Raw genomic sequence first — 25,234 nt, 5'->3', positions numbered from 1 at the left:
GGTCAGGGTGTGGGATGTGGGGAGGCACGGGGTGGGGTGGGACGATCGCTGGGAGCGGGAGATCAGAGCCCAAGATTTTGTGAGTTCCTTGCCTTGGGACCCCTCTGAAGCGCCAGAAGCTGGACTTCCCACAGTGGACAGGCTGGGGACAAGGGTCGTTGTTTTGGATGCCAAAATAAGAATGAGCCAAGCATGCTGGAGGACACGGGGACCCTTAGGTCACTAGTGGATCTGCCGCATCTTGTGGGGGAGGACCTGGAGCCCTGGGTGGACCTCTGGCCTCACAGGCCCTCCAGGATGTTCCCCAGCACAGCCAGGCAGTAGCCCCCCGGTTTGCCCCGCATTCGATGTGCTCCGCAGGAAGTAACTGAGCCCCTTTGTGAAAACCCTGGCTCCCATTTCCGGTGTCTGGCCCAAGTAGCTATGGCTCAGCTATCATCTGGGGTCACCTCCCTTTGACATAGGTTGGGACCTGGGACTCTTTCCTGAAGTGCTTGCACCTGGACAAACGTCTCCTGAGCAGCAGATACAAAGAAACTATGAGGGACTAAAAATAACCACAGGCATAAGCAATTGGGGCAAATTTCAAACAATAAGATACAAAAGGACCAAAATCCAGCTGCCACTTCTGAGGTGCCTGGAGCAGGGTACTGCACACGCAGCACCGCCAGGGTCTGGGCAGACCACCTAGGCCCCGCCCCTCTGGCCTGACCCACTGATCTGCACCTGCCCTCACCCATTTAAGGAACCAGGCCGCCTCCCCACAGGGAGCCAGCAAGGGAATCTGTTACCTGTTTTTGCTCCCTTGTGAGTCTGAATAAAGCCTTGCCTGAATTCCTTGTCTGACCTCTAATCCATTTCTGTTGATTAAGAGTCCAAGAACCCAGCTTGGTAACACCTTAAGACCTCCCTTCCCAAATCACCACCACAGAAACTAAAGAGACAACAGTGGTCTAGACCAGTCCCACAGAAAACAGCTGTGAATGTGGTCTTCCATTGGCCCCATGATTGGGGCTGAGGACAGGGTAACATTATCATAATAAAACCAGAGTGAGCACTAACTGTGAAACTCAGTGTGTTTCCCCAAGACCTCTCCCGGCCACCTGCAAGATGAGTGCGTTGTTCCCACCTTTCAGATGAGGAAACCGAGGCTCAGAGAGGAAGCAAGGTCCATCCAAGGTCACCCAGGCAATAATGGACGGGCCTGGGTGTCTGACACCCTGCCTGCCCGGCTGTGCTCTCTCGCCCAGTTAATCCACTGCCCCCAGTGAGCCCTGCACACATCCCTTTCAGTTGGACATGTGCTTCAGAAGAGAGTCTGGCCTTGGAAGGGCACAGGGGTATGGGCCCTGGACCTGGACTCAGAAGTCACACTATTGAGGCTCAACTCTGTCCCCCGGCGGGGTGGCCGTGGAGAAGTACCGCCCCAGGGGAAACAGGCCAGGCTGCCGACCCCTGCTTCCACCCCTGCCCTGTCCATCCATGGCATTCTCCTCCACGTGAGCAGCGGGGCTGTCGGGCCAGGGATGCTGTGCACAGCAGGATGCTGGCCATCCTGACGGCCTGTTCTCAGGCTTATTATGTGTATCACAATGTGCCTGGCAGCTGGGGGTGAGGGGTCAGGGTCTCATGAGTAGACAGCTACAGGGCTTGGGGAACATTGCTCCCTCCTGTCAGCCGAGCTAGGGGTCTCCCCCCATACCCAGCCCACCTCCCGAGAGCCTCCCCAGCCCCTCGCCTCACTCTCTGTGCTCTGTTCACAGGCCCGTCCAGCGGCTCCAGTTCCGCAAGGTTCAGCCGGCGGCCCACCTGTCCGGATGCCTCTGTGGCCGGCAGCCTCCCTACACCCCCGGTCCCGAGACACAGGAAGAGCCACAGCCTGGGCAACAAGTGGGTGACCGCATGAGCCCCTGATATCAGGGGCGGGTGGGACCGAGCATGGGGCGGGGGCTGAAGAGCTGCTGGGATGCCAGCCCACCCGGGCCTCCCCTGCCTCTCTGGGAGCTGCTGATGGGCACTCTTGGTCTCCCGGGCTGGTGCCCCCTCCTCAGGCTGGCACGGGCTCAGGAAGGGCAGGGGTGGCCATGGCCGCATGGCCTGTGTACTGGTGACAGGTCTCCAGGGGTCAGCAGCTGATGGAGGAGGCATGCGGGGAAGGGCAGGGAGGCAGTGGTGGGCTTCTAGCTGTTTTGCCCAAACTTCGTTAGTGCCTCCTCATGGAAAGAAAACCCCAGAGACCAGGAAACACCATGACTGTCCTCCAGGGAGCATGTGGTATTATCTCATGGCTCGGCATCTCCACTTGCCAAAAGTTGCAGAAAGCCTGCAGAGCCCAGAGCCTGCTGCAGGTTGCCCCGGCTCCATGGGGCTGACAGATGTGTGGTCCTTAGCATGGCTGGGCAGCTGTGCACATGTCCCCAGGGTGTTGGGCACAGAACCCTGAGCAGTGGGGTCCCTTTTGCCCTCTCTCCCTCTCCTTCTCTCTGTTCCTTCCTTTCATCCTCCTACCGTTAAGACACAAGCCTCAGCCCGCCCAGCCTAGCCCTGGAGGAAAAGAGACTTGCTTCTCCAAGAGTTCGGGGCTTGCTCAGTGCTGGATACACTGCCACGTGCCTGTCCAGCATCCTCTCACTGGCCCCTGGGGGCCTCCAGGATAGGCGCTGCCTGATTCATGTTGTAAGAATGAGGCCAGGAAGTCCGACAGGGGAAGCACCTGGCAGTGGTGGGTAAGGCTGGAGCAAGGACTTGGACCAGGTGTGTGACTCCAGAAGCAGACGTGCTGATCACAAGGTCAGCCATCCTTTTGCTTGTTAGGCCTCATCACTCCAAAGCACCATCCGCTCACCTGAGCCTCACAGTCATCCTGGGAGTCAGGCAGTGTGAGTAGCATGAGTCTCCGTTTGCCAGAGAAGCTGAGGCTCAGAAGAACGATGTGACTTGCCCAAGGTCACGCCATGGGGAGATAGGACCGCGGTTCTGGGTGAAGGTCTTTCTCCTGCAGCGGTGCCGTTCTGCTCAGGCCCCTGGGCAGGTGGAACCACTGTTGCTCTGCAGATAAGGAGCTGTGCCTTCTTTCTTCCTTTCCGTTTTCCAGTATGATGTGTCAGTTGAGTGTAGTTGAGAGTAAAAGCGCGACATTCCCGTCGGAGAAAGCGAGGCACCTGCTGGACGACAGTGTCCTAGAGTCCCGCAGCCCCCGCAGGGGCCTCGCCCTTGCCTCCTCCTCCGCCGTCACCAACGGACTCTCCCTCGGTAAGCGTCCCCGGCCTGCACACGACAGCGGGTGGGCCACAGCCCGGCGTGTCTGTGTCTGTCTCCGTCACTGCAGTGCCCGGGGGCCCCGCACCCCCTGCAGAGAGGGCTCCCCGCAGGCGTCGCCAGAGCCAAAGAGGCCTTTGCTTCCCCATCTCCAAAGCTTCACAAAGGGCCTTGGGTTTGTCCTCATCCTGCCAGTGGCCCTGAGAGGGGTAAGAAATGGGGGACGAACACGTTCCTGAGACCCACTGTCCTTGGCAGGTGACTGCCAAAGCCTGGTGGCTGCTGCCCTCACGGGGCTCTGTCCCTGGGGAGCCACAAACCCTGGCCGCAGGGCTAAGGAGGAGACACTGCCTGGGGATGGCAGCAAGGCGGCCCTGGGTTGCTCCCCATGCGCTTGTCTTCATACTGAGAAGCCAAAGTAAAGGAGAATGAAAAATTGACCTTCTGGGATGAAAATGTATGTCTGAAGTCCAGCCAGAAATGGTGCTTATATCAACAGAAAGACAGAAGCTGAGCTGCTGGGGCCAGAGGTGGGGTGTGGTAGGGTCAGATCTAAGGATGACTTTGAGCTCTGGTCACAGGTTCATCCCCCTGTGGAGTCCAGGTCACCCGGTCATTTCTGCCAACAGACAGGTGTACTCCTCTGGCTGTCCTTTCAGTGTGCCTTGCTTCTGTAGTCTGTGTGTCTGTGTGTCTGTCTTAACAGGGAGCCCTCCCGGGGCTGGCAGCAGGTTAGACAGAGGCCAGTAGGGTGGAGGCCCCCAGCGCATGGGATGGAAGAGGTGGTACGGGCAGGAAAATCGGGCGGGAATCTCGCATCCCGTGAAACGGGGCCAGTCTCCGTGGCAGTGTCACTGCGAGGGGCACCTGGCTCCCACTTCCGAGAAAGTGTGTGACAAGCAAGGCCTGTGTCTGCTGTCCATCGAGGGAGAAGGTCCTCCTCCTTGGACCCAGTCAGGGGTCTCCGCCAGCTCGCGACAGCGTAGCGCGGAGTTCCTCGGTGCGCCTGGGGAGAAGAGCTCAGGGTCTGTGAGCTGGGAAGGCTGGGTTAAGTCAAGGCAGCAGGTCTCTTCCCAGAGACTGGGCCGTGCCGACGGGCATCGTGGGTCTCCCGGGAGTCAGCCAAGCCCACTGTCTGGGACGGAACCCTTCCCCTTGGAGAATCCCTTGGGATGGGGTTCTGAACCCGCCTGGGAAATGCCAGCCCGAGAGCATTGGGCTGGGCAGCAGAACAGCTCTTTCACATCCAGGAAACTTTCTGAGCTGTGCCTAAGCCCAGGCCTTGCTATTCCGGAGACAGAAAACCAAGTCAGACGCTGTGCTGTCTGGTATCCAGGCAGGAGATCCCCAGGCTCCTCCACTCCGAACATTCAGAGGTTTTTCTGTTTGGAGCTGGAGCCTGGGAGCTCGCTGCCCTGTGTGCCTGTGTCCTGCTCAGGGCTGAACTGGTCCTTGTGTCCTGAAACTGCCAAGGGGCTTGGAACCTGCCTCTTTCTCCCCACTCCCACTGCCCGGCCATGGTGCCAACAGGCAGCCTAGGCAGAGAGGGCAGAACCCAGGTGCCTCCAAGGAAAATCTCTCTGCTTCCTTGTGGCCGAAGCTGGGCCTTGGTGAGTCCCAGTCAGCCCTTGCGGAGGGCAGGCCAGGAGAAAGCTGAGCCCTCTGTGCACACTGCCCCAGGCTCTGAAAGGGCGCTCCGCGGGGGCCTTTGTCCAGTGCCAGGCAGCTGCTCCATAGCCCGCGTTTATTCCAGCCCTGACCTTTGGAGGGAGAAATGGTCATCTGGCCCATTTGGCGCTGGTTTCCCTTGGGCCAGAAGAAGGGCAGTGGTGGAGCCAGGCCAGGCCAAGACAGAGTCCAGGGGACTGGCGTGCGGGCAGCTGTAGCGCTGAGCGGGCAGGGAAGGGAGAGGAGGGCCCACCTGGGAACCGTGGGACGGGGTGGGCCGAGTGTCAGATAGAGCAGCAGCAGAGCAGAGCCGGAGCCACACTGACACCCTCCGGCAGGTCCGTGCAGCTCGGGGCCTAGGCCCGGCGGAGAATAGGCCGCTCTAGTGGCCCGGCTCCTGCGAGGCCGCCCCGCTCACTGATCTGTGTTCCTTTTCCAGGCAGTAGTGAGAGCTCAGAGTTTAGTGAAGAGATGTCTTCAGGGCTGGAAAGGTGAGTGTGGCCTGGGCTGGGCCTCCCTCCCCGGGGAGTCACTCGGCGGGGCGCCCAGGGAGCTGGAGACCAGCCCCACCCTCCTTACCCAGCCTGACGGGGTCTGCCCGGTGGCTCCAAAGGTCAGCGTGGCCCACGGGCAGGGAGGCCACCTGAACAGGATGAGTGTGGGGTGCGGGGTCCCGCCCCCTGCTCTGGCGGCCCTCCTCATCCTCGGGTCCAGAGTCTTCCCGGGAGCCTGGAGGCCAGCGCCTCTCCCTCAGGCCTAGCTACCGAGGAGACCTCCGAGCACAGATTTGGTCTGAGATGTGGGTTCTCGAAAGCAGAAGCCTGAGGAATGGGTCTGGAGACGGACATGTGGCTCCGCCTGGTGGGGTCTGAGAGCACTGCACCCCTGTGGCCTCGGGCTGCCACCCACCCTCCTGGGCTCTGGTGAGCCGAGGAGACTCTGCCCAAGGTTCCCTGCAGCCAGTCCGTCTGCCCCAGGAAGTCCTCCCCTCGCCTCCCTCTTCCACATGCTTTCTCTGTGCCAGGCACCAGGTGGGCTCTGGGAAGACAGGGACCCTGTGAACGGGGAGCTCCCGCAACCTTGGCGCCGCCAACGGTGAAGGGCATCGTGGGGACTCAAGTTCTTGGGGGAGCGGGGGCATCCCGTGACACAGAGGTAGGCTTGCATCGTCCTCTCGCCTGTGTCCACAGGGGTCTGCATGCACAGACAGGCACACCCTTACAGTTGTACACACCCACACCCACACCCCTCCCGTGCTGCTCAGCCCCCACAATCATAAATGGTCAGAGAGGAGGTGCGGCCCACCGCGAGGGGCGCCCGGAAGGCAGAGGACGGGATACGGGGACAGTGAGCCTTGTGGAGCGCTCCCCGTGTGCCAGGCGCTGTCTTGGTCTCTCCCAGCCCTCTAGCCTCCAGCACGAGGATTACCTGTGACACGTCCCTGTCTCATGTCTGTGGACAGCAAGGCACAGACAGGCGGCGTGGTCCCGCCGCCCCCGCCCCTGCGGCGCAGGGCTGACCCAGGGCCACCTCCCCCGACCGCAGGGCCCGCGTGGCCATCACTGTGCCTCAGCCAGAGCCTCCGTGACGCTGCAGGGACTGGCCCCGCGTCGGTCAGCCTGTCTGTCTGTCCTCGTGATGCCCTAGGTGGGGGGCCGTGTGGGGGGCGATGACATCCTGAGCCCTCAGACCTCCTCTTTCTGTCCTGCCCAAGGCCTCCTGGAGGGACGTTTGCTGGGCTCTGATTTGGGGAGCACAGGCCCCCTCCCTGTGGGCCCGCTGCCCTCTCTCTGCCCACCCGAGTCGGGGGGCAAGAGCCAGACAGATGGCAGGCAGACATCAGATCTGACTGGCGGAAGTTTGACTCTTCTCAGCACCAATCAGGGGACTCCTGGGGCAGCCCTGAGGAAAGGGGGCTTACAGGCACCCCAGCGTCACCCCAGCCACACAGAAGCCAACGAGGCGACAGTGACCCTGAACAGCACGCAGACCGGGCCCTGCTCCTGGCTCGTTCGTCCCTTTGGTCTTTCACCCGTTCACCCGCCACTCCTCTGTTCGTCCGTGCGCTCCATCCCCTCACCCCTTCACTCTCTCACCCGTTCACTCGCTCGTTCACGGATGGATTTCTTCGCTCACTCATCCATTCGAAGCTGTTTATTAAGCAGGTGCTCCCGCCAGACGCCTCACTAGTCTCTGAGGGTGGTGGACACAGTTCCTGCTGAGCCCCCACGACTGAGGTGGGAGCTGCCAGAAAGGAAGGGGGTGAGAGAATTCCCGCCTCAGGGACACAGTGCTGTGTTCCACTCAGAGGGGAACTCCACACGCTTTGGTGTTTCGCTTCTTTCTCTTCCACTTGGGATTTAGCCTTAGATTCAACTTAGAGTTTAGCGGTGGATTCACTCTGCATCTGAGTGTCTCTAAAAGGTCATTTTGGAGAGCTCCCTGGCAAGCGCCTGTCACCCACGCAGCCCCCTGTGCAGATGCTCAGCCTGCCTCCAGGGCCCTCAGAACAGCACCCCACCCCCATTTCTCATCTCCTTGGGACCCCGCTCTCAGTCCGGCCCCGTCCCCTGAGGGGAACAGGAGACCACCTGCTCTGGAGATTCAAGGTGGCCCTGACGATCCAGACACCAGGTGCCCCCCCCGTCCCCGTGGCCCAGCCTCCAACCTCCATTTCTGTCCTGCGCTGGCCTTTTCTCATGTCCCCCAGAAAGAGTCCACTCCCTCAAAAGCATGTGAGCATTCCAGACTTTCTTGAAGACCCCACGAGAGTCAGGGAGGCTTTACCTCACCTTCGAAATCTTTGCAAAACGTTGCTGTTTCTCTCACAGTGCAGTGACCACAGTTCCCCTGGACTCTGGCTCCCTGGACCCCAACCCACCAGACCCCCCTCCACCCTGGCCTCCCCCACGCCACTTTGCCCCTGCTCATTGAAGGGGAGCAGATTCCCTCTTCCCCAGGAGCCAGGCCTCACTCTTCCTGGGCCCAGAGGCCAGCAGGTACACCCACAGAGCCTCCCCTCCTGGACCTCCTCCTGCTGTTCCCAGCAAATGCTGTAAGAATGTGCTCTCCCTGCATCTGTATATCTGCGTGAGGAGATGGTGACCTCGGAACCAGAGACGAGGGTGCAGGAGAGGGCTGGGCCGCAGGGGAAGAGGTCCTAGTTCTCCAGTCCCCAGAGGCCAGGCAGGGACTGGGGTGGGGGGAAGCACCTTGCCCCACAGCTCTGAAACTTACAGCCTACAACCTTCAACTCACTTGCCCACCAGTCTCCCAACCCTAGTGATAAACTTGGCTTTGGCCAGGGAGTCACATGGAAGCAGATGTGAGCATGTGTGGCAGGGAGGCCCAGGCCAGTGACCCCCACCACCATCAGCACACTCCCCTGCATTGGTCTGAGGCCACATCAGTCAGCCTGGAGGCCACGTGAACAGACAGGCAGGATGGTTCTTGTTGTCTGGCTAAAGCGGAGGTCATGTGGCCCATCTTGTGAGTTTGTCTCCCCGGGTTGGGTCACACTCCTGGCTATTTCAGCCTCGGGGCCCCAAGGCGCCCTTGGGTGATCCTCTGCAGTCCAGAGCTTGGACTGAAGTGGCCAGCCTTAAAGAGCAGGCGCATTGGAGCCCCCAGTATCATGGAGACCCCCTGGGCTGCTCTCTGTGGGAGTGGGCCAGGTGTGGCCACCAGGTCCTGTTCCTGCTGGGCCTGTGGAGTGGGGGTTCAAGGGTCACTTCTGAGCTCCGCTCACCTCCTGTCCCTCATCCAGCTCAGCCTCAGCAAGTCACAGGCTTGGGTGCTGGGGAGGCACGGGAAGAAATGGGAGCCCAGAAGTGGCCAGACCCTGGGCGGTGTGGGTCATTTCTTAGCCTTCAGAGACCCCCAGAGACCCTCCCCTATCTTCAGGGCCCAGAATGAGGACAGAGTGGTGGTCCTGGCTCAGGGGCCTCCGGGGAACCAGAGGCCAGAGAGTCACTGGGGAGGGGGCAAGCGTGGGACCCCCTCACGTCCCCTCGGGCGTCCTGGGAGTGGGGCAAAGGCGAGAGAGCCCCGCATCACGTCTGCCTTCCCAAGCAGGGAGGGGACGGCTCTGAAAGGCATTTTCAACGCTGCGAGTCCTTGATGAATTGAAACGTAGGGGCTGTGGACATTGCCCCAGGCTGGCCTCGAGCCAACCTCAGGCTCCTCACAAAGGGGAAGGGGAGCGGGATTGTTAGGCAGGCCTGTTGGGAAGGGGTAACAGCTGCTTCTCTGTGCCTGAGTAGAGCAAGAGTATCAGCCCAGGAGTTAAACATTTTAAGTGAGGCTTTTAGAGAAAGCAGAGTGGATGACAGGGATGAACGTGTGCGTGTGTGTGTGTGAGAAAGTGCGTGGGATCATTCATCTTGGTTATCTCTGCTTGTAGAGTTATTGAATGAGTTTCTTTCCTTTATTTTCTTTTTCTGTAGTCTCCAAATTTTCTACAAGTGGTAAATGTTTCTCTTTCACCCAGGAAAAAGTAACATTTAACTTTTTTAAAACAGGACATAATCAGAAAGGCTTTTAAGGGGTAAAATAGGAAAGCACAGTCACAAAGTTCATTTCAAAATACTCAGCCTCCTATCTCCTCTAGCCGGTGACGAAGCGCCGTCTCACGGGACGAACTGGCCAAAATACAGGTGGTGGAAAGCCTGGGGGGCAGAGGGGTCCTTGGAGGAAGCCCCCTTTGGTGGGAGCGGGAAGGGGAGCGGCAGGGGAAAGTGCACCACCCCACCAAACCCCGCCTTCTGGAGGAGGGGGAGGCTGCAGCAGGGGGTGGTCACTGCTCACAGCCAGGGTGGGAGACGGATTTGGTCAACACGCCAGGTGCATAGAGGGCCGGGAAGAGGACTTGATGGCAAAGTCTAGCAGGGGAAGTCGAGTCAGACGGCAGGTTCAGGGGTGACTTCTGTAGAGGCGATGATTCAGCAGAAGCCCAAGGACACCGAGTGAAAAGGACTAGAGTGGGCCCTCTAGGGCGGGGGTCGAGGGACCTGAGGAGGCTGCGAGGCCTGAGCCGTGTCCTGGGAGGAGAGGTGGCGCAGCGGTGCTGAGCATCCCTGAGTCTCTGCAGGAGCGGTGAGGTCCGCGATGAACCTGGTCTCTGGAGTTCTGGGTGTGCCTCTGCAGGGGGAGGTCATGGTGGCTTCCAGATGTTGTCAGCCGTGTTGGGGGAGAGGGAGGCTGAGTTCAGGGCTGCTTGCGCTCTCGGTGACCTTGGGCATGTCTCTCAACTCCTCTGAGCCTTGGATTCCCCCAACTCTACAGGGAGGATGCTCACAGGAAGATCTGGGCATGTAGGTGCAGTTGCTGTGGTCGGGGAACTTACTTTGGGCTGTGTATGAACTTCACTCAGTAGGAACCTCTTGGCAGCAAGCAAGCGACCCTGGAGTCCAAGAGTGATTGGGGTGGAGAGAGAGTCCCCCACGCGGCAGTTCAGGCATCCTGGGGTGGACGGCAGTGAAGGCAGGCGTCCACACGCCTGCCGGCCTCCAGGGTGACTGAACTGTGGGGAAGGCACCTGTAAGGGGGGCTGTCGACACTTGGGCCCACAGGTGCTCTGGGGTGTCGAGGAGATTCGATAATGCAGATTCTGCCCTGTACTCTCTTTATCCCTGAAATCTCCCAGCATCCTCTGGGAGGCCCCAGGGAAATGGAATCATGGCAGCAGAGCCCATGGCAGCAGGAGCCTGCCACTCCCAAGGCAGAGCCTTTGAAACCACTCCTCTCCCTTCTGGAGAAGGTTAGGGGACTCTGGCAGATGCCCTGGGATGGGCCAGGGTTCAGGGGTGCCTCTTGGGCCCCAAACTCTGCCACGTGTTGAGAGAGGGAGGCAAGGTTCTGGGGGGTGATCCTGGAGGTGAGGGGTTCACTTCGACTGAAGTACAAGCATAAGGGTGATGTTTTTAGGGTGACTCCCACCAAGGGCCTCGCTGCCCCACACCCACCTCACCCCATCCCCCTGTGGCTGAGGCCCAGGAGCACCCCCGAGGCTCGTGTCCCTCCCCTGCCCACCCCTCAGTCTGGTTTCCCAGGTCCATCCCGCCCTGTGCCTCCATCCTGCTGCTCTGCCTTGGGTGGCAGCCCAGCCGGGTGATGGGCCAAGCTGCTGATTTTGGTTCCCCCTGAAGGCGCCATCTCTTGCCTTGCTCTCAGCGTCAGAACTGAAGTCTGGCAAGTAAGTCTCCACCCAGGACTTCAGGCTCCTCTGGGAGAGAAGAGTGGGCAGAGTCCCTGACCTTTTGATTGACCCTGTCCTTGGGCCCTGACAGACAAGGGCTGGGCCCTGCCAGCTAGCTGCCGCGGCTTCCCAGGTAGCTGAGAAATCTCTGCCCACCACCTCTGTGTCCAGAACCTACAGCCCCTGAGGTCGGGACCTGCAAGGTGGGCAGGCCGCTCCTTCCCTCTCACGTTACTCTTCTCTGCGCGGATCTGCTGTGCTCTCCGCTGGGTCTGCAGCCCAGATTTCTGGACCTCTCAGCTTCCAAGTTTACATGTTAGAGTTTCACCGAGCTGCAGAGCCTATCAGCCTCTCCTATCTGATTGCAAGAGATAAAACCTGATTGACCTGGCTTGGATCAGGGGTTGTTCAGTCCCCTTACGCATCCAGTACAAATAGAGCTCCTAGGGACCCACTCAGTGGACACTGCCCAGAGAAGAATGTGACTCCCAGGCAGCAAAAGTCCTTTAACAAAAACTGCTGGAAGGGATGTCCCAGGGCCCAGAGGACTCAGCCTGGGCAACAAGTGGATGACCGCGTGAGCCCCCGACACTGGGTCGGGGCTGGACTGAGCATGGGGAGGGGGCTGAAGAGCTGCTGGGGGTGTCAGCCCACCCGGGCCTCCCCTGCCCTTCTGGGAGCTGCTGATGGGCATTCTTGGTCTCCCAGGCTGGTGCCCCCTCCTCAGGCTGGCACGGGCTCAGGAAGGGTGGGGGTGGCCATGGCTCCGTGGCCCGTGTACTGGTGATGGGTCTCTGGGGCTCAGCAGCTGATGGAGGAGGCATGCAGGGAAGGGCAGGGAGGCAGGGGTGGGCTTCTAGCTGGTTTGCCCAAGCTCGGTTAGTGCCTCCTTGTGGAAAGAAAACCTCAGGGGCCAGGGGACACTGACCATCATCAAGGGAGCACGAGGTATCTCATGGTGCCTGCGTGTTGGGGCTCAGCCTCTCTGCTTGGTGAGAACTGCAGAAAGCCTGCAGAGCAGAGAACCTGCTGCAGGTTCCCTCCAGGGCGCTGACAGCTGGGGGACATGTGTGGTCCTTAGCATGGCTGAGCAGACTCAGGAAAGCAGCTTCCTGCCTGCAGATGAGGATGAGTCATTAGGAAGTGGCCAGGACCAAGCTCTGGCCCAGTGGCAAGGGTTTGCTGGTGCCGGTGGACACTGCTGATGAACAGCATCATCTGGACCCTTCCACAGGAACACTTGACCAGGGTCTCTGTGTGTGTAAGACAGAAGAATTAGGGAGGCAGTGTGCTACTTCTGCTATGACAAGATTACTGAGGCCTCAGTGTGATTATTATCCAAGGCTCCTCCCTGCTCCCCATTCCTGGACCAGCAACAGGGACTCAGAGCTTTATGAAATTTAACCCCTGAGATACCTACCACCTAATGTGTGTTGAGGGAAAGCTCCCTTTCAGACCTGTCTCGGCTGCTGTGAATTCTCAGGATACTCTTGGTCCAGGCAAGCCCCTGGCTGCTTCCACCTCATTGGCACCTCCCATCTTTCTCTTCCCAGTGTTACAACCTTGGGCAAGTTACTCCACCTCTCTAAGCCTCAGACTCCTTATCTATAAGGTGGGGATAAGAACAGTGCTTGCCCCACAGTGCTGTGATAAAACAAGATAATGACCCAGGACTGCTTAGCACCTGGTACTCATTATCCCGTCATCATTATCCCGTCATCATTATCCCGTCATCACCATCCTCCCGTCATCTGATCATCCTCATCCTCACCATCATCCCGTCATCTTTATCCTCCTCCTCTTCATCGTCATCTTCTTGAGCACCCTTTGGGACTGAGGTTCTGCTTGGCTGCGAGCCCACATCTTCCCCCGACCAAACTTCCCATGAGGAAGGTGGCCAGCTGCAGGCCTCCACCCCACCAAGATCTGTCCCCAAGAGGGACCCGTAGAACGGCCTTCCTGGGATGCGTTCTGTTCCCAGCGTGCTGCTGGAAAAGGTGTCTGTGATTCTAGACTTGGGAGCTCCCTATGTCAGTTGGAGAAGTCCCATGATTTGTGGAGTTCACCAAATACCACTGCCCACTCGTTTTGCATTTTCTGGTCCTGAACATTCAAATAACATTCTCAGAGCAGGGATGTGATCAGATGGTCTGGTTTCAGTGGCTGAAGATCCTGGCTCTTCTGTCCTAGGCCTAGCCAGAGCCAACCCACCTGTCACAGCCCTCCTCCAGCCTGGTGAGGCTTGCCTTGGGCGGAAAGGTCAGCCACCACCCTGCCGCTAGTCTCCTAAAAGCTGGCCTTGGCAAAAAGTCACCATTCCACTGCCCTTCAAGGCCAGGGTCTTTCCCCAGGCTCCAGGCGGAGTGGTCTCTGACCCCTGGCCCCCTCAGCCCCCCAACTTGGAGCAGCTTGACTGACAGGGGCACTCGGCTTCCTGTGGGAAAGACATCCTCCCTTTGTGAGCACATGTGTCCCCATCCTTAATGACAGGCCAGTAGGTGGCTTCTCCTCCTGGAGCCCCAGTTTCCTTATCTAAGACAGGGTGAGAACGGTGCCCCCTCCCCCCACGGAACTGGGAGGAGCAGGGTGTGAGAGCACTCAGCCATCTCACGGTAAGCAGACAATCAGTGGCAGCTGCTCTTAAGCGCCAGGCAGCCCGAACCACCAGGAGAAGACTGTCGGGGGTGCCAATGGACCTGCCTGGGAGGTGGCCCCACCCCAGGAGACCCAGGGTCTAAGAATCTGTGGTCATCCGCCTCACAGACACGGACAGAGCCCGTTCACTGTGTGCTGTGGCAGAAACCTGCAAGAAGTGGTGCCTCTGAGAACAGAAGGCCAGGGAGCCACCCACCGGATGCTGGCTCCAAACATGGACCCAGTCCTCCTGACAGACTCCTCCAAATGTGACAACTCAATCTGGCTCCCACCCTAAAGAGTGTGGAGGGAGCCTGGAGAGTTAGTCAGACCTGAGTTCAAACCCTGGCTTTGAATGTGCCTCTCGGTTCAGTGTCTTCACATAACTGAGCCTCAGGTCCCCGTTCAACGATGCTAAAACAAAGCTCCCGTGAGATAATCAGTGGCCTGATGCACAGAAGAGGTCACTCACTAGTGACTCTCCCACGAGCCACTCCAGTGACCCCCGGCACCCCTGCACATCCCACCAGTCCACTGCACTCTGGGTCACCTCACTCCTTCAGGAAGAACAGGAGGAAAGGCTGCTTAGAAGGCCAAACTGGTTGGAAGATGCGGGTCTTAAAGAAGAAAAGTGAAGTCTCTTAGTCGTGTCCAACTCTTTGCGGCTCCATGGACAGTAACCTTGGGCTCCTCCGTCCATGGGAGGACAGAGGTCTTAAAGCTCTCCATCAATAGTCAGTCCTGCCAGCCACGGATTGTCTCACAAAAGGGGAGAGAAGGTGGCAGTGCCGACCACCACATGGCCCTGTCTTGGAACAGTCCACTCTCATCATACATTTTCCTGGGAAGAAATGTGGAGAAGAAGGGGCCAGAGGATCCACTCTGCAAAGGGAGGCTGCATCCTCAACTCCAGAGAGATTAGAACTCAGAGCAGGAATGCAGTTCAAACCAGGAGGCATCCTGTGGGCCCAGGAGTGTCGCTGCTGAAAAGTTCACTGTCAGACCCTGCCCTGCCTCTTAAGGGATCCTGGCCATGGCTGGGAGAGAGGCAAGCCCAGAAGCAGTCTCTAAGCCCCTGCGCAGCCTGCTCAAGCACAGGGCTGTGACGTGCCATGGTGTCACACCCATTTGTGAAGAAAGAGAGGAGGCACTCTGGCCTGTGGGCTGGGGGTTGAAGGTGCCAGGGCCTCTGAGCTCACAGTGGGGGTGGGGTGGACCTGCGACCATCATATCACAAGGGTTGGCTGGGGAAAGGGCTGAGACTAGTTACACTTGAGGACTTGGAGGGCCGAGCACGTGATGCAGCTCTTTGTCACCTACACAGGAGTGGCTGACGGACAAGAAGGACAGAGTCTCAGGGCAGTCAACCTGCATGACCATCAGGCTCCCACCAACCTTGAACTTGGTCCTCTGGACAACAAACCCAAGACTGTCGTCAAGAACTGTTCCTTCTTGAGCAGCGGATGGAGGGGCAGGGAGCAACGCAGCCACCCCTCAGAGGAGCCTGAGCTCAGAGATGGTGTAATGCACCTGCTGTGAGGAACGAGGACATCCCCACACCACCCAGGTGTCCAGGGCCACAGGGCAACGTGCAGGAACCTGGGACTGACAGTGGACAATAGAGGGAATAGTTGAAAAGAGAGTGTGGACCTTGGCTGGCTTTATAAATTGAGTTGCGTCATTGTTTGGCCAATGGAGGGCTATAGCCCAGGGACAGACTTGTGGGCTTCCCTGGTGGCTCAGTGGTAAAGAACCTACCTGCCAAGCAGGAAATGGGGGATCTATCTCTGGGTCGGGAAGATCCCCTGGAGAAGGGAATGGCCACCACTCCAATATTCTTGCCTGGAAAATCCCACGGACAGAGGACCCTGGTGGGCTGCAGTCCACAGGGTCACAGAGTCAGACACAACTTAGCAACTAAACAGCAGCAGCAGCAGCAGACCATACTGCAGAGGTCGGGAGAAGACTGAGAACCAAGTAGACACAGGAAGTCATTCTGCCAAGAGAGGAAAGGGTCAAGAGAGAAAGATGGAAGGCTTACCCCCAAATAGGTTAAGCTCCCTACCTGCCCTGGACGCTACACCTTCCCCTGGAAAGGCTCACTGCAGGGGAGCTACGGGTGAGAAAGAGGCCAGATGGGAGCCCACGGAGGGTTCTGGAGCACCAACTCTTAGACCCTGAAACGGATCACAGAGCAGGTTTGCTGGGGACTGTCTGGGGCCAGCAAGGAGCCTGTCCGCTGGGAAAGACGCAGCAAACGGAAGAATTCAGTAGCACCTGGTGGGTACTGAAGCTGTACGTGCCCCGCCCCCTCCACCCCGGGTCAACATGCAAGACAGCCCACAGTTCTGTGTCCATGAGTGCACACTTTTCATTGGATTGACCATGGAGTATTGGGACTTTACAGGCAGGACTGAGCGACTCACACTTACAGTGTTTTGTCAGCCTCACACTGGGATGAGGGTGTGCCCAGATTTTAGTCATCCCTTTGTCACTGGAAGAAAGCTGAACACTTAAGGCTACGGGAGCACTTACCTGGAGACTTGGGGACCCACAGTGATGGAGGCTCCAGGGCTGTTGTGCTCCAGGTGTACCCCGGATGTGTTGCAGTGTGAACGAGGAGGCCAGGGGAGGAGCTGGGGCTGAGGTTCCGGAGCTCATGACCACATTGTCCGAGATGCCCTTGCCTCCTCCACGAGGGGCTCGTCTTCCCAGGCTGTTGCTAAAACTCGGCTCTTTCCCTCTGAAGCAGGGGACGTCTCTATGCCACGCTGGGGCCCAACTGGCGCGTTCCGGTCCGGAATTCTCCCAGAACCCGGAGCTGCGTCTACAGGTACTCATTTACTCACGATCATTTACTCAACAAGTAGTTCCAGGGCGCTTGCTGGTCGCCGGGCACTGTGTTCGAGGCTGCCGACGAGACGCAACCTCTGCCTCGGTCTGTGGGGCTGAGACAGAAATGGAATAGAAAATCATGGGTGCTGCTGGTCCAGAGAGGAGGCCGACCTGGAGAAAAGACTGGAAGAGTGATAGGAACCAGCCAGATAAAGAGAAGGGAGGCGTCGGGGTAAGAAGACCCACAGCCTAAGGATAGTCCATGGGGCCAGGAGGCAGGGGGAGCAGGGTAATTCCGGGAGTGAAGGAGAGTCCAAGTTGTAAGAAGTAAGAGATGGGAGAGGGCGCCGGGTGAGGCCAGAGAGGTGGACCAGAGCCAGGTCTAGCAGGCGGTGAGTCAGGGGGTCTCAGAGGCTCTGGAGGGGTTGCATGGGGGAGGGGGATGGAGAGGGAAGGGAGTGGCAGGACCCAGGTCATCCTGGCTGCAGTGTGCACAGCGCGTGGGAGGAAGGCAAGAAACACAGGGAGGCCAGAGAAGAGGGTCGGGCAGTTGCTCAAAGGATGACCAAGTTCTGCTGTAAGGTGGGAGGTGGGGTGGCTGAGGTGGGCAGTCATGCATATTTAGGGCATGGGATCAAGGATTCTGGGATGCCGAGGGATAGCAGCTTGGCTTCGGTGCGGCGGTGAAGGAGGTGCCGTCCAGGGAGCCGAAGCCAGGGCTTCGGAGGGAGGCCTGGGCTGGCGCTGCACTGGGACTCCTCACCTGCAGGTGGCACCCAAATCCCCAGGGCAGAGGCAGAGAGAGGCGCCCTGAGGCAAAGGTGCAGGGCATGGGGCTTGGGGTCCCCCCACCCACCCTGCTCTCTTCTTACTCCACCTGCTTCCCTCCTACTTCCTCACTGCTCCTCCCAAGCTCCTGCCAACACAAGGAGGAGAGGGTGCTGCTCGGTCCCAAGATCTGCAGGGCAAGAGGAAGCAGGATACGGGGTGATGCTAGGAGCTGGGTTACAGGGAGCGAGCGTGGTCCCCAAGCCTAGACCTGCTCAGGGCTCAGAAAGACAAGGGAGAGGCACGTTCCGAGCTGTGGGCGAGCCCAGAGCCGTCTTCCTTCAGGCTCTCTGTGGCCTTAGAGCCCTCCCTCCCAGGCCTGGCCCAGCCCTGTTGAGTTCCTGGTCTGTGGTGGCATCCTGGACCTGGCAGTGGGGGGCCTGTTAGCCCCATGGGTGAGAGGGTGCATGATCCCAACTCCTCTGGGTGATGTCTGACCCATGTTCTCCCCCCCGCCCAGCCCCACCGGTCCATGCATCTGTACGCTGGGGAGCTCTGCAGCGGCCCCCACCATGGAGGGGCCTCTGAGAAGGAAAACTCTGCTCAAGGAGGGACGGAAACCTGCGGTGAGTGCAGAGGGCAGGGAGGGCGTGGGTTCCAGAGACCGGCCAGCCAGAGTCCCAGCCCTGACCATGCCACAGGGTGGGCAGGGCCTCAGTTTCCACATCTGTAAATTGGGATAAAATAGTCCCTATCTCCTGAAGGACTGGGCAGGAAGGACTGTGTGTGGTCCTGCACAGAGTGAGCAGGCGGTGGACGTCGCCGTGTGATTATCTTGAGGGCAGGTGGAAGCTTGGAGGCCCCGGGAGTCAGGGTGGATGCTGTTCCTGAGACGGTCAGCATGGCCTGGGAAGTATCACCAGTGCAGATCCCCTCCCCGCTCAGCACCATCATGAAACGTGTGGTGGAAAGGACAGGGGCCAGGGATCGAGAGGCCTCTCAGGCTCCAGCACTAGCCGCCAGGTCACCCCGTGCTGAACCCAGAGGTCCTTGGCTCCATGACCCCTCAGCCCCTTGCACAGGCCTCTTTGTTCGTTCTTTGGGACACCCATGACTGGCTGCCCACAAATTCCCCTGTGAGCTGGGTCTCCAGGCAGCATCTGCCGGTGTCCGCTCCGGCCTCCCTCTCCATCTCTGGCTGGTGTTTGCCCCCGTCTGCTGCCCATGAGGCCACTTGGAGATGCCCCCTCCCACTGATGCCCAGCGTGAAGACGCCAGGCCCCTAGTCTGGGGACTGGTCTAAAAGCTCCCATCTTCGGGTTCCAGGAGGTTCTCGGGTGAGGAGAAGCATCTTCACCCCAGCCCCGGGCCACACTCTGCCCCTTGGACTCAGTGTCACGCAGCATCCTGCAACATGAGGCCCTGTATCTGGTCTGCTGTACAGACCTGCTTGCCACCCTTCTGTACCTACATCCAGGCCCCAGTCATCCTGAAACCAGACCGAGACAATATCCTAAAAGCACTTTTGTCCCAAATGCCGGTTGGCCCACTGGTAAAGCAATGAAGGCAGTCCAGGGGGTCATGACCCATAGTTTTTAATAGAATAGACTAGAAAATGTTGGAGTTTCTTACACATAATAAAGGTGAGTATGGTTTCATGAAGCTCCTTTTGATTCAATACACACCACCATGATTGTGTGTTGTATACACCTGGGGGGGGTGTCATCAAAAAGGTCCGAAAGCTGCTGCTTTCATCATCTGAGACGACGCAGCACCCCCGCCCCCACCAGTGTGAAGAGGAGCCCCCCCGGGCTGTGATGCAGGGCAGTCTGCTGAACCCCTGTCCTTCTGCGATGGGATATTTGCTGCACTTTTGCAGAACTGGCTTTTCCAAACCAATGAGTAGAGCCCCAAACTGGGGATTCCAGGCCTTATGCCTAGAGAAACAAAAGCTACACCAGCAGTTTGGCCCTGCCGGGCATCACCCCTTCTAGCCATAAATGCTTTCGAGGTGCTGCCATTCACTCTCAGCCAAGAGTGCCCATCACAGACATTCCAGTTCTTCCAAGCTGTGGTTTCCGCTTGTCCATTTTTCCCCAGGACGTTCTTGGGTTCAGGTCACCCAAACTCATAGAAGTTATGCCTTGGCACTAAACATGGTGGGAAAAGGAAAGGCTCTGGGAGGAAAGGAGCCAGGGAGGGGAGGGAGAACTGGGGCTGCTGATCTGCTGAGGAGTCTCGCTGGCTGCTCAGGGCCCTGGAGGAGTGCCACCGAGGGGTGGAGGCCTGGGAAGAGAGGAGGCCTATGCTGGCCCCGCTCAGAAGAAGGGGCTGCCCTTCCACCCATGTGCCTGGGTCTCTAATCAGGCAGCCTGGGAACTCCGCCCCTGCCACTTGCGATGTTGTCACTCTGCCTCCCCTTCCTCCCTAGCTGTCTTCATGGACCAGGTACTGGGTCATACTCTCAGGATCCACCCTCCTATACTACGGAGCCAAGTCCTTGCGGGGCACAGACAGAAAACACGTATGTTCCGTGAAAGAACTCCCTGTGCTGGGCCTTCGTGTAATGTGAACTGCTAGGGGTGTGGGGGGAAGGTGGGGAAAGGTGGTGGGGATGGGAGGGAAGCTTTCCTGGCCCAGGTGGGCCTTCCTAGGGGAGTGGAGGGCACGGGCCTCCTGGCTATGCTGTTGTTCCCCTGCAGTATAAATCCACACCTGGCAAGAAGGTCTCCGTCGTGGGCTGGATGGTGCAGCTGCCCGACGACCCTGAGCACCCAGACATATTCCAGCTGAATAACCCCGACAAAGGTAGGCGGCAGGCCAGAGCTAGTGCCTGTAGCCTCTCTCTGCCCTGTTCCTGCTGCAGCTAAATGTGCATTTTGAAACACACAAAAGTAGGGACTTTTGAGGCTGCTGCTTTCCCTTCACGTTAGGTTCTGATGTTTACAGGGCCCCATTCGTTCCTAAAAGCTGCTTAGACCATGGTGGGCATGTCCACTGAGCAATGCTCATGGCACGTGGCTGTCGGAATCCTTTTCACCTATGGCTGCTGGGGCCCATCTACCCTGGAGCTGTGGCTTCGGGGTCTTGGAATAAATAGCATCGTGCTGGATGAGGCAGTAACTTTGAAGCTGGAGGAGTCTGTTTTATCTTATGCATTTGACACATTATTCTGAGAAGGATCCGTGGGCTTCACCAGAGCCTAAGACACCATGGCGGGGAAAATGGTTGAGAGAGATGGGGCGGGAGGGGCACAGAAGCCTCCTACTCCACACACCCCAAGCTCATCTTGGGCTGCTCCTGACCTTCCCCAGGGTAGTTACCCAGGTTCACGCTTATCTTCACACCACGAGCAGACCCTCCCATGTAACATTCCTCTTAACCAGTGGCCTTTTTACCACCAGGCAATGTTTACAAGTTCCAGACTGGCTCCCGGTTCCATGCAATCCTGTGGCACAAACATTTGGATGATGCATGTAAAAGCAACAGGCCTCAGGTAAAGTCACCAAAGACCTGCTTGTCACCTGAAATACCCTCTCCCACTCCCGGGGCCAAGGGTCCACAGAAAACACACCTTCCTCCTTCCCCCAGAGACTATCAGCTAGGCTCCCAGGGACTCTGTTTTGATCAGCTTTTCCCCATGAGATAGGGTACCCCCCCACCCGGCTTACAACTAAGCCCAGCTTCAGACTAGAGCTTTGAACCTGTCTCCCGTGTCTTTCATACTAAAGGAAACATCACAGAAACATCCCATCACAGACAGGTGGCAGATGGGGTACTGCCCTATGGGTCAGGCTATAGCATCTGTTGAGGTCATCCCCCTGAAAGTTGATTTTGGGGCATCCTCCAACCTGACCAAAGGGCCTCCCTGCCCCCCAATAACCCTTAGGAATAAGGATAATAGCTAACTTGTTGAGAACCAACCATGGCTGTTGGTGAGTGGGGCTCCCCACTCCTTGGCATGTTTGAACCAATGGGACCGCTGGTTTGCCAGGCCCTGGCTTGAGGCTCGCTTCCACCCCCATGCCACGCCTCCCAGGACCAGGCTTGAGGCGAGATGCTTTACATGCAGGAATTGGCCGAATCCTCCCAGCATCCATGTGGGATAGGTCCCCGAATTGTCCCCGTTTTATGCTGAGGTCACTGAGGCTCACAAAGTGGTGGACCCTGGTTTAAGGCTCCCTGGTGAGTGAGGTCTCACCCCCTCCTACCTGACACCAGAGTCTAGACCTGTTGCCCCTGAGCTCTTCCACCGCAGGCATCCCCAGGGCCCCTGACTTGCTCAGCCTCCTGCCATCGAGCCAGAGGCCTGGAAGCAGAGACTTCGCTGTCCAGGCTTTTGAGAGAGGTGGCCACCCAGCCCTCACACCAGCCTAGGCAGCGTGTGGGCCTCTAGGACCAGGACCAATGCTCCCGGCCCTGAACTTCCCTGACCTGTTCCCCAGGATGAGCTGGAAGAGCATGGGGACAGGGGAGCCGGGTCTCTCTCCTCTGTCTAGAGAGCCAGCATTGGGGCTGGACTAGAGCGAGGCAGCTTTGAGGAGGAGGTTCGTGGTACAGAGGCCACACCAGACGTGTGGGTCTGGGAGGGCCAGGGCTTCCGTGGTGCTGGTCGCAGCTCAGTCACAGACTTCTCGGCCCCCAGGGTGGTTCTCACGAAGCAGAGGGAGGTCTCTAGTGGCATGTCTGTGCTCAGTGTGGGCCCATTCAGGATTTTCATCTGTAACATAGATGTGGACATGTATGACAAGCTGATCAAATTAGACATGATAAGAAGCTCGACGGCAGAATTAGCAGAAAGTCCTCGACAGACTAAAACGGGAGGGCAAGACCGATACAGGGATAAACTTGAGGCCCCACAGGGAAACTCAAGGTAAATTGCACTGGAGTCCCTCCACTTACTTGCTAGGAATTTGTCCCCGGGCACATGCTCACACACACACACAGGCTTGTGGTGAGAGTGTTCACTGCACCATTGTCCTTAATAGAAGGAGAGAAAGAAAAGCCACTGGAAACCTTGCTGACCCTCAGTATGTCCCTACTGTGCAGCCCCTGGTGTGTGTGTGATTACCTAAAAGATGCTGCACGTCACAGGTGAGAAAGCTTAAGTGTAAAATCACATGTCAGGACGATCTCATTTGTATTAAAACACACGTGCTTATTTATCACATGCCTGGTGGTGCATGTAACATTTGTGGAATAGCATACGGGAGACTACAGTTCCGAGGTTTCTAGAGCGTGTTTTTCATATTAAGCAAATGTAACTTCCCATCCCCGTGATGAGGAGACCAGGGTCCTGGGTTGACAGTCACCTCAAGGTGATGAGCAGGGTGCCACCTCAGGTCACTTTGGGAGAGGAAGAGCCTCCTGCCCTCCTCTGCTCTGCTCACGTGGTGCCTGCCTGGGGCCCCTCCTTGGCTCTGAGGACATGGCGCCTGGAGCTCACCTGTACCCAGGTGGCCCCGAGGAGTGACAAGAACTGAAGCACTGAAGTGGGCCACACAGACGCTGGGGCAGAGAGAGAGGCAGGCCCTTCCTCGGTGTCTGCCCCACAGAGAGTCGTGGCTCTGAGGGGATGGGCAGTCAGCAGTGGGATGGTTGCCCTGAACAAGAGCCTGTGTCCTGATCTGGGGGGCTGGCGGGGGGCGCCTGAGGGAGGCAGCAGCCCCGTGGCAGGTAACAGGGGCCTGGGTCAAACCCACTCAGCAGGGGAGGTGTTTGGTGTGAAGGACAAATGGATTGCATACCATGTCTGGCAAACGTGGTCTTCCCGCAGCAAGGTTTTGCAACATTGAAGTACTTTTGCCCAGTTTTTAGACCAAAGGGAGAAGGTCTTCTATTTTTTAATACTTTTATCTCTAATTTACTTTCAACCAAATATTCCTACTGTCTGCCGTATGTAATAATAAAAAATGGCAACAACTAAATATGCCACAACAGGGGATTACTGAAACAAGCCACAGCGCCTGCCTGCGATGGCATACAAAGGGGCTGCAGAGAAGGGCGATGTAGCAGTGCATCTTCTCCCACTGAAACTCTCGGTGCCTGAGATGACCTTTTTGTGGAATTGCATTTCTTCAAATCATCTGTGCTAATAGGGAATACGTGTGTGTGTGTGTGTGTGTGTGCTAAGTCACTTTAGTCGTTTCCAACTCTTTGTAACGCTATGGACTGTAGCCCGCCAGGCTCCTCTGTCCACGGGATTCTCCAGGCAAGAATACTGGAGTGGGTTACCATACCCTCCTCCAGGGGATCTTCCCAACCCAGGGATCGAACTCTCATCCACGTCTCCTGCATTGCAAGTGGATTCTTTATCGCTGAACCACTGGGGAAACCCAATAGCGAGTGCACTTAAACTTACTGATAGCATGTATATGAAGTGTAAACCACAGCAATGAAGCAAATAACCATGTGCCCCCGACCCAGCCTAACGGCGAGACTTCCCCAGGCCTCAGAACTGCCCCCTCCCAGGGGTGTCTTCCTAATTCTGTCTCTCTACCACCCACTTGCACCCCATAACCTCATTCCTGATTTGTTTGTTTCCTGTTCCTTTAAAGCATTACCACACGTATTTGATTTCTTAGTGTGTTATCTGGGGTTCACTTTTAATTTTCTTTAATGTTCACTATTCATTCATTCATTCATTTATTTGGTTGTGACGGGTCTTAGTTGCCGCACACGGGATCTTTCGTTGTCACGCACAGACTCTAGCTGTGGTGCGTGGGCTCAGTAGTTGCAGCACACAGGCTTAGCTGCCCTGCAGCCTGTGAGATCTTAGTTCCCCGACCAGGGATTGAGCCCATGTCCCCTGCATTGCAAGGCGGATTCTTAACCACTGGACCACCAGGGAAGTCCCTGGGGTACATTTTTTTAAAATTTTCTTTTAAAAACACAGAGCCATTACTGCATAGCTTCTTCTGTGACTTTCTTTTCTCCTACAGTATGATCCTAGGATTCTTCTGTGTCGGTGTGTGTAGCTGTGATTCATTTGTTTGTAATTTCTTATCACTTCTCCTGTCCATGATCCCAAGAATGATTTCCTGCTCCTTGCTATTTTGAACAGTGCTGCCATGACCATTCTTATAACTGTCTCCTGGTGCAAGGAGATGCTTTTTTTTCACTTCATCATTTTGACCAAATTGACACCAAGATGGATTTGTTTTTGATGAAATTGCTTCACATCAAATTTTCTGGAACCCCACGGCCCTGCTGGGGAGGAGGCCTGGGGCTGGGGGCATGTCAGCAGCTTAGAAGGGAAAGAGAAGCATTGTGATCTTGGGGCTGGGGGTCCCCCAGTAAAGGGAGCTGGGATCTGGTCCTGGAGACACAGCATGAGAAGGTCTTGGGGTTCCTGACATCCCCAAACTTCCTCCTTTTCCTTGTGCTTCTACTTGCAAACTCCTGCCATCCCCTAACCACCCCTCTTCTCTCCAGAGGCATGGGCTTACCCTACAGGCTTGGTCACCTCTTCCTGCAAATGCACTTGTGCTTTGACCGAAAGATAGTGGTTGAGAGCTATGTCCTTCACCTCCCTAAACCTAAGTTTCCTCGTCTTTATAATGGGAATAATTCTAGTACTTGCCTCCTGGGTTATAATGGGAATAATTCTAGTACTTGCCTCCTGGGGTTGTTGTGAGGACTCAGGACACAATACTGATGGGGTTCTCAGAGCCCTTCCTGGCACATGGTGGCCCCTTAACACATGGCGGCTGTCACTATTGCTGTGCTCTCTCCCTGTCCCCACCCACTCATTCACAGACTGACTGGGAGAGGCCTGAACCCTTCGCTTAGGGACCTCCCCTCTACCCTCCCCCCCACCGCCCCATCCCCTTCCGAAAGGTCGGAACCTGGACAAGAGACTGAGCTTTCTCTTCT

At 57.5% G+C, this 25,234-nt stretch overlaps 1 protein-coding gene across 14 annotated transcripts in view; it reads left to right on the top strand.

Moving 5' to 3' along the window:
* RALGPS1 (Ral GEF with PH domain and SH3 binding motif 1) overlaps window positions 1–25,234 on the top strand; it is a 295,201-nt gene that overhangs the window by 265,661 nt on the left and 4,306 nt on the right. For 5 of the 14 annotated variants that reach the window (XM_055400216.2, XM_088841145.1, XM_055400217.2 and 2 more), the window contains 8 exons: window positions 1,764–1,890; window positions 3,095–3,252; window positions 5,366–5,417; window positions 16,506–16,589; window positions 17,880–17,985; window positions 19,791–19,883; window positions 20,062–20,167; window positions 20,764–25,218. In XM_055400216.2, coding sequence (XP_055256191.1) covers window positions 1,764–1,890; window positions 3,095–3,252; window positions 5,366–5,417; window positions 16,506–16,589; window positions 17,880–17,985; window positions 19,791–19,883; window positions 20,062–20,167; window positions 20,764–21,008 — 971 coding nt within the window. In that variant the 3' untranslated portion in view covers window positions 21,009–25,218. Of the gene's footprint in view, window positions 1–1,763; window positions 1,891–3,094; window positions 3,253–5,365; window positions 5,418–16,505; window positions 16,590–17,879; window positions 17,986–19,790; window positions 19,884–20,061; window positions 20,168–20,763; window positions 25,219–25,234 lie in introns of those variants that run through there. The other 9 variants (XM_055400220.2, XM_055400223.2, XM_055400221.2 and 6 more) reach the window with 7 other exon arrangements.

The sequence above is a fragment of the Moschus berezovskii genome, chromosome 11, assembly GCF_049115385.1.
Source record: "Moschus berezovskii isolate FMDL1 chromosome 11, NW_MosBer_1.0, whole genome shotgun sequence".
Taxonomy (NCBI): domain Eukaryota; kingdom Metazoa; phylum Chordata; class Mammalia; order Artiodactyla; family Moschidae; genus Moschus; species Moschus berezovskii.
The sequence above is the reverse complement of the archived record's forward strand: the minus strand, read 5'-3'. Positions and strand labels throughout refer to the sequence as shown.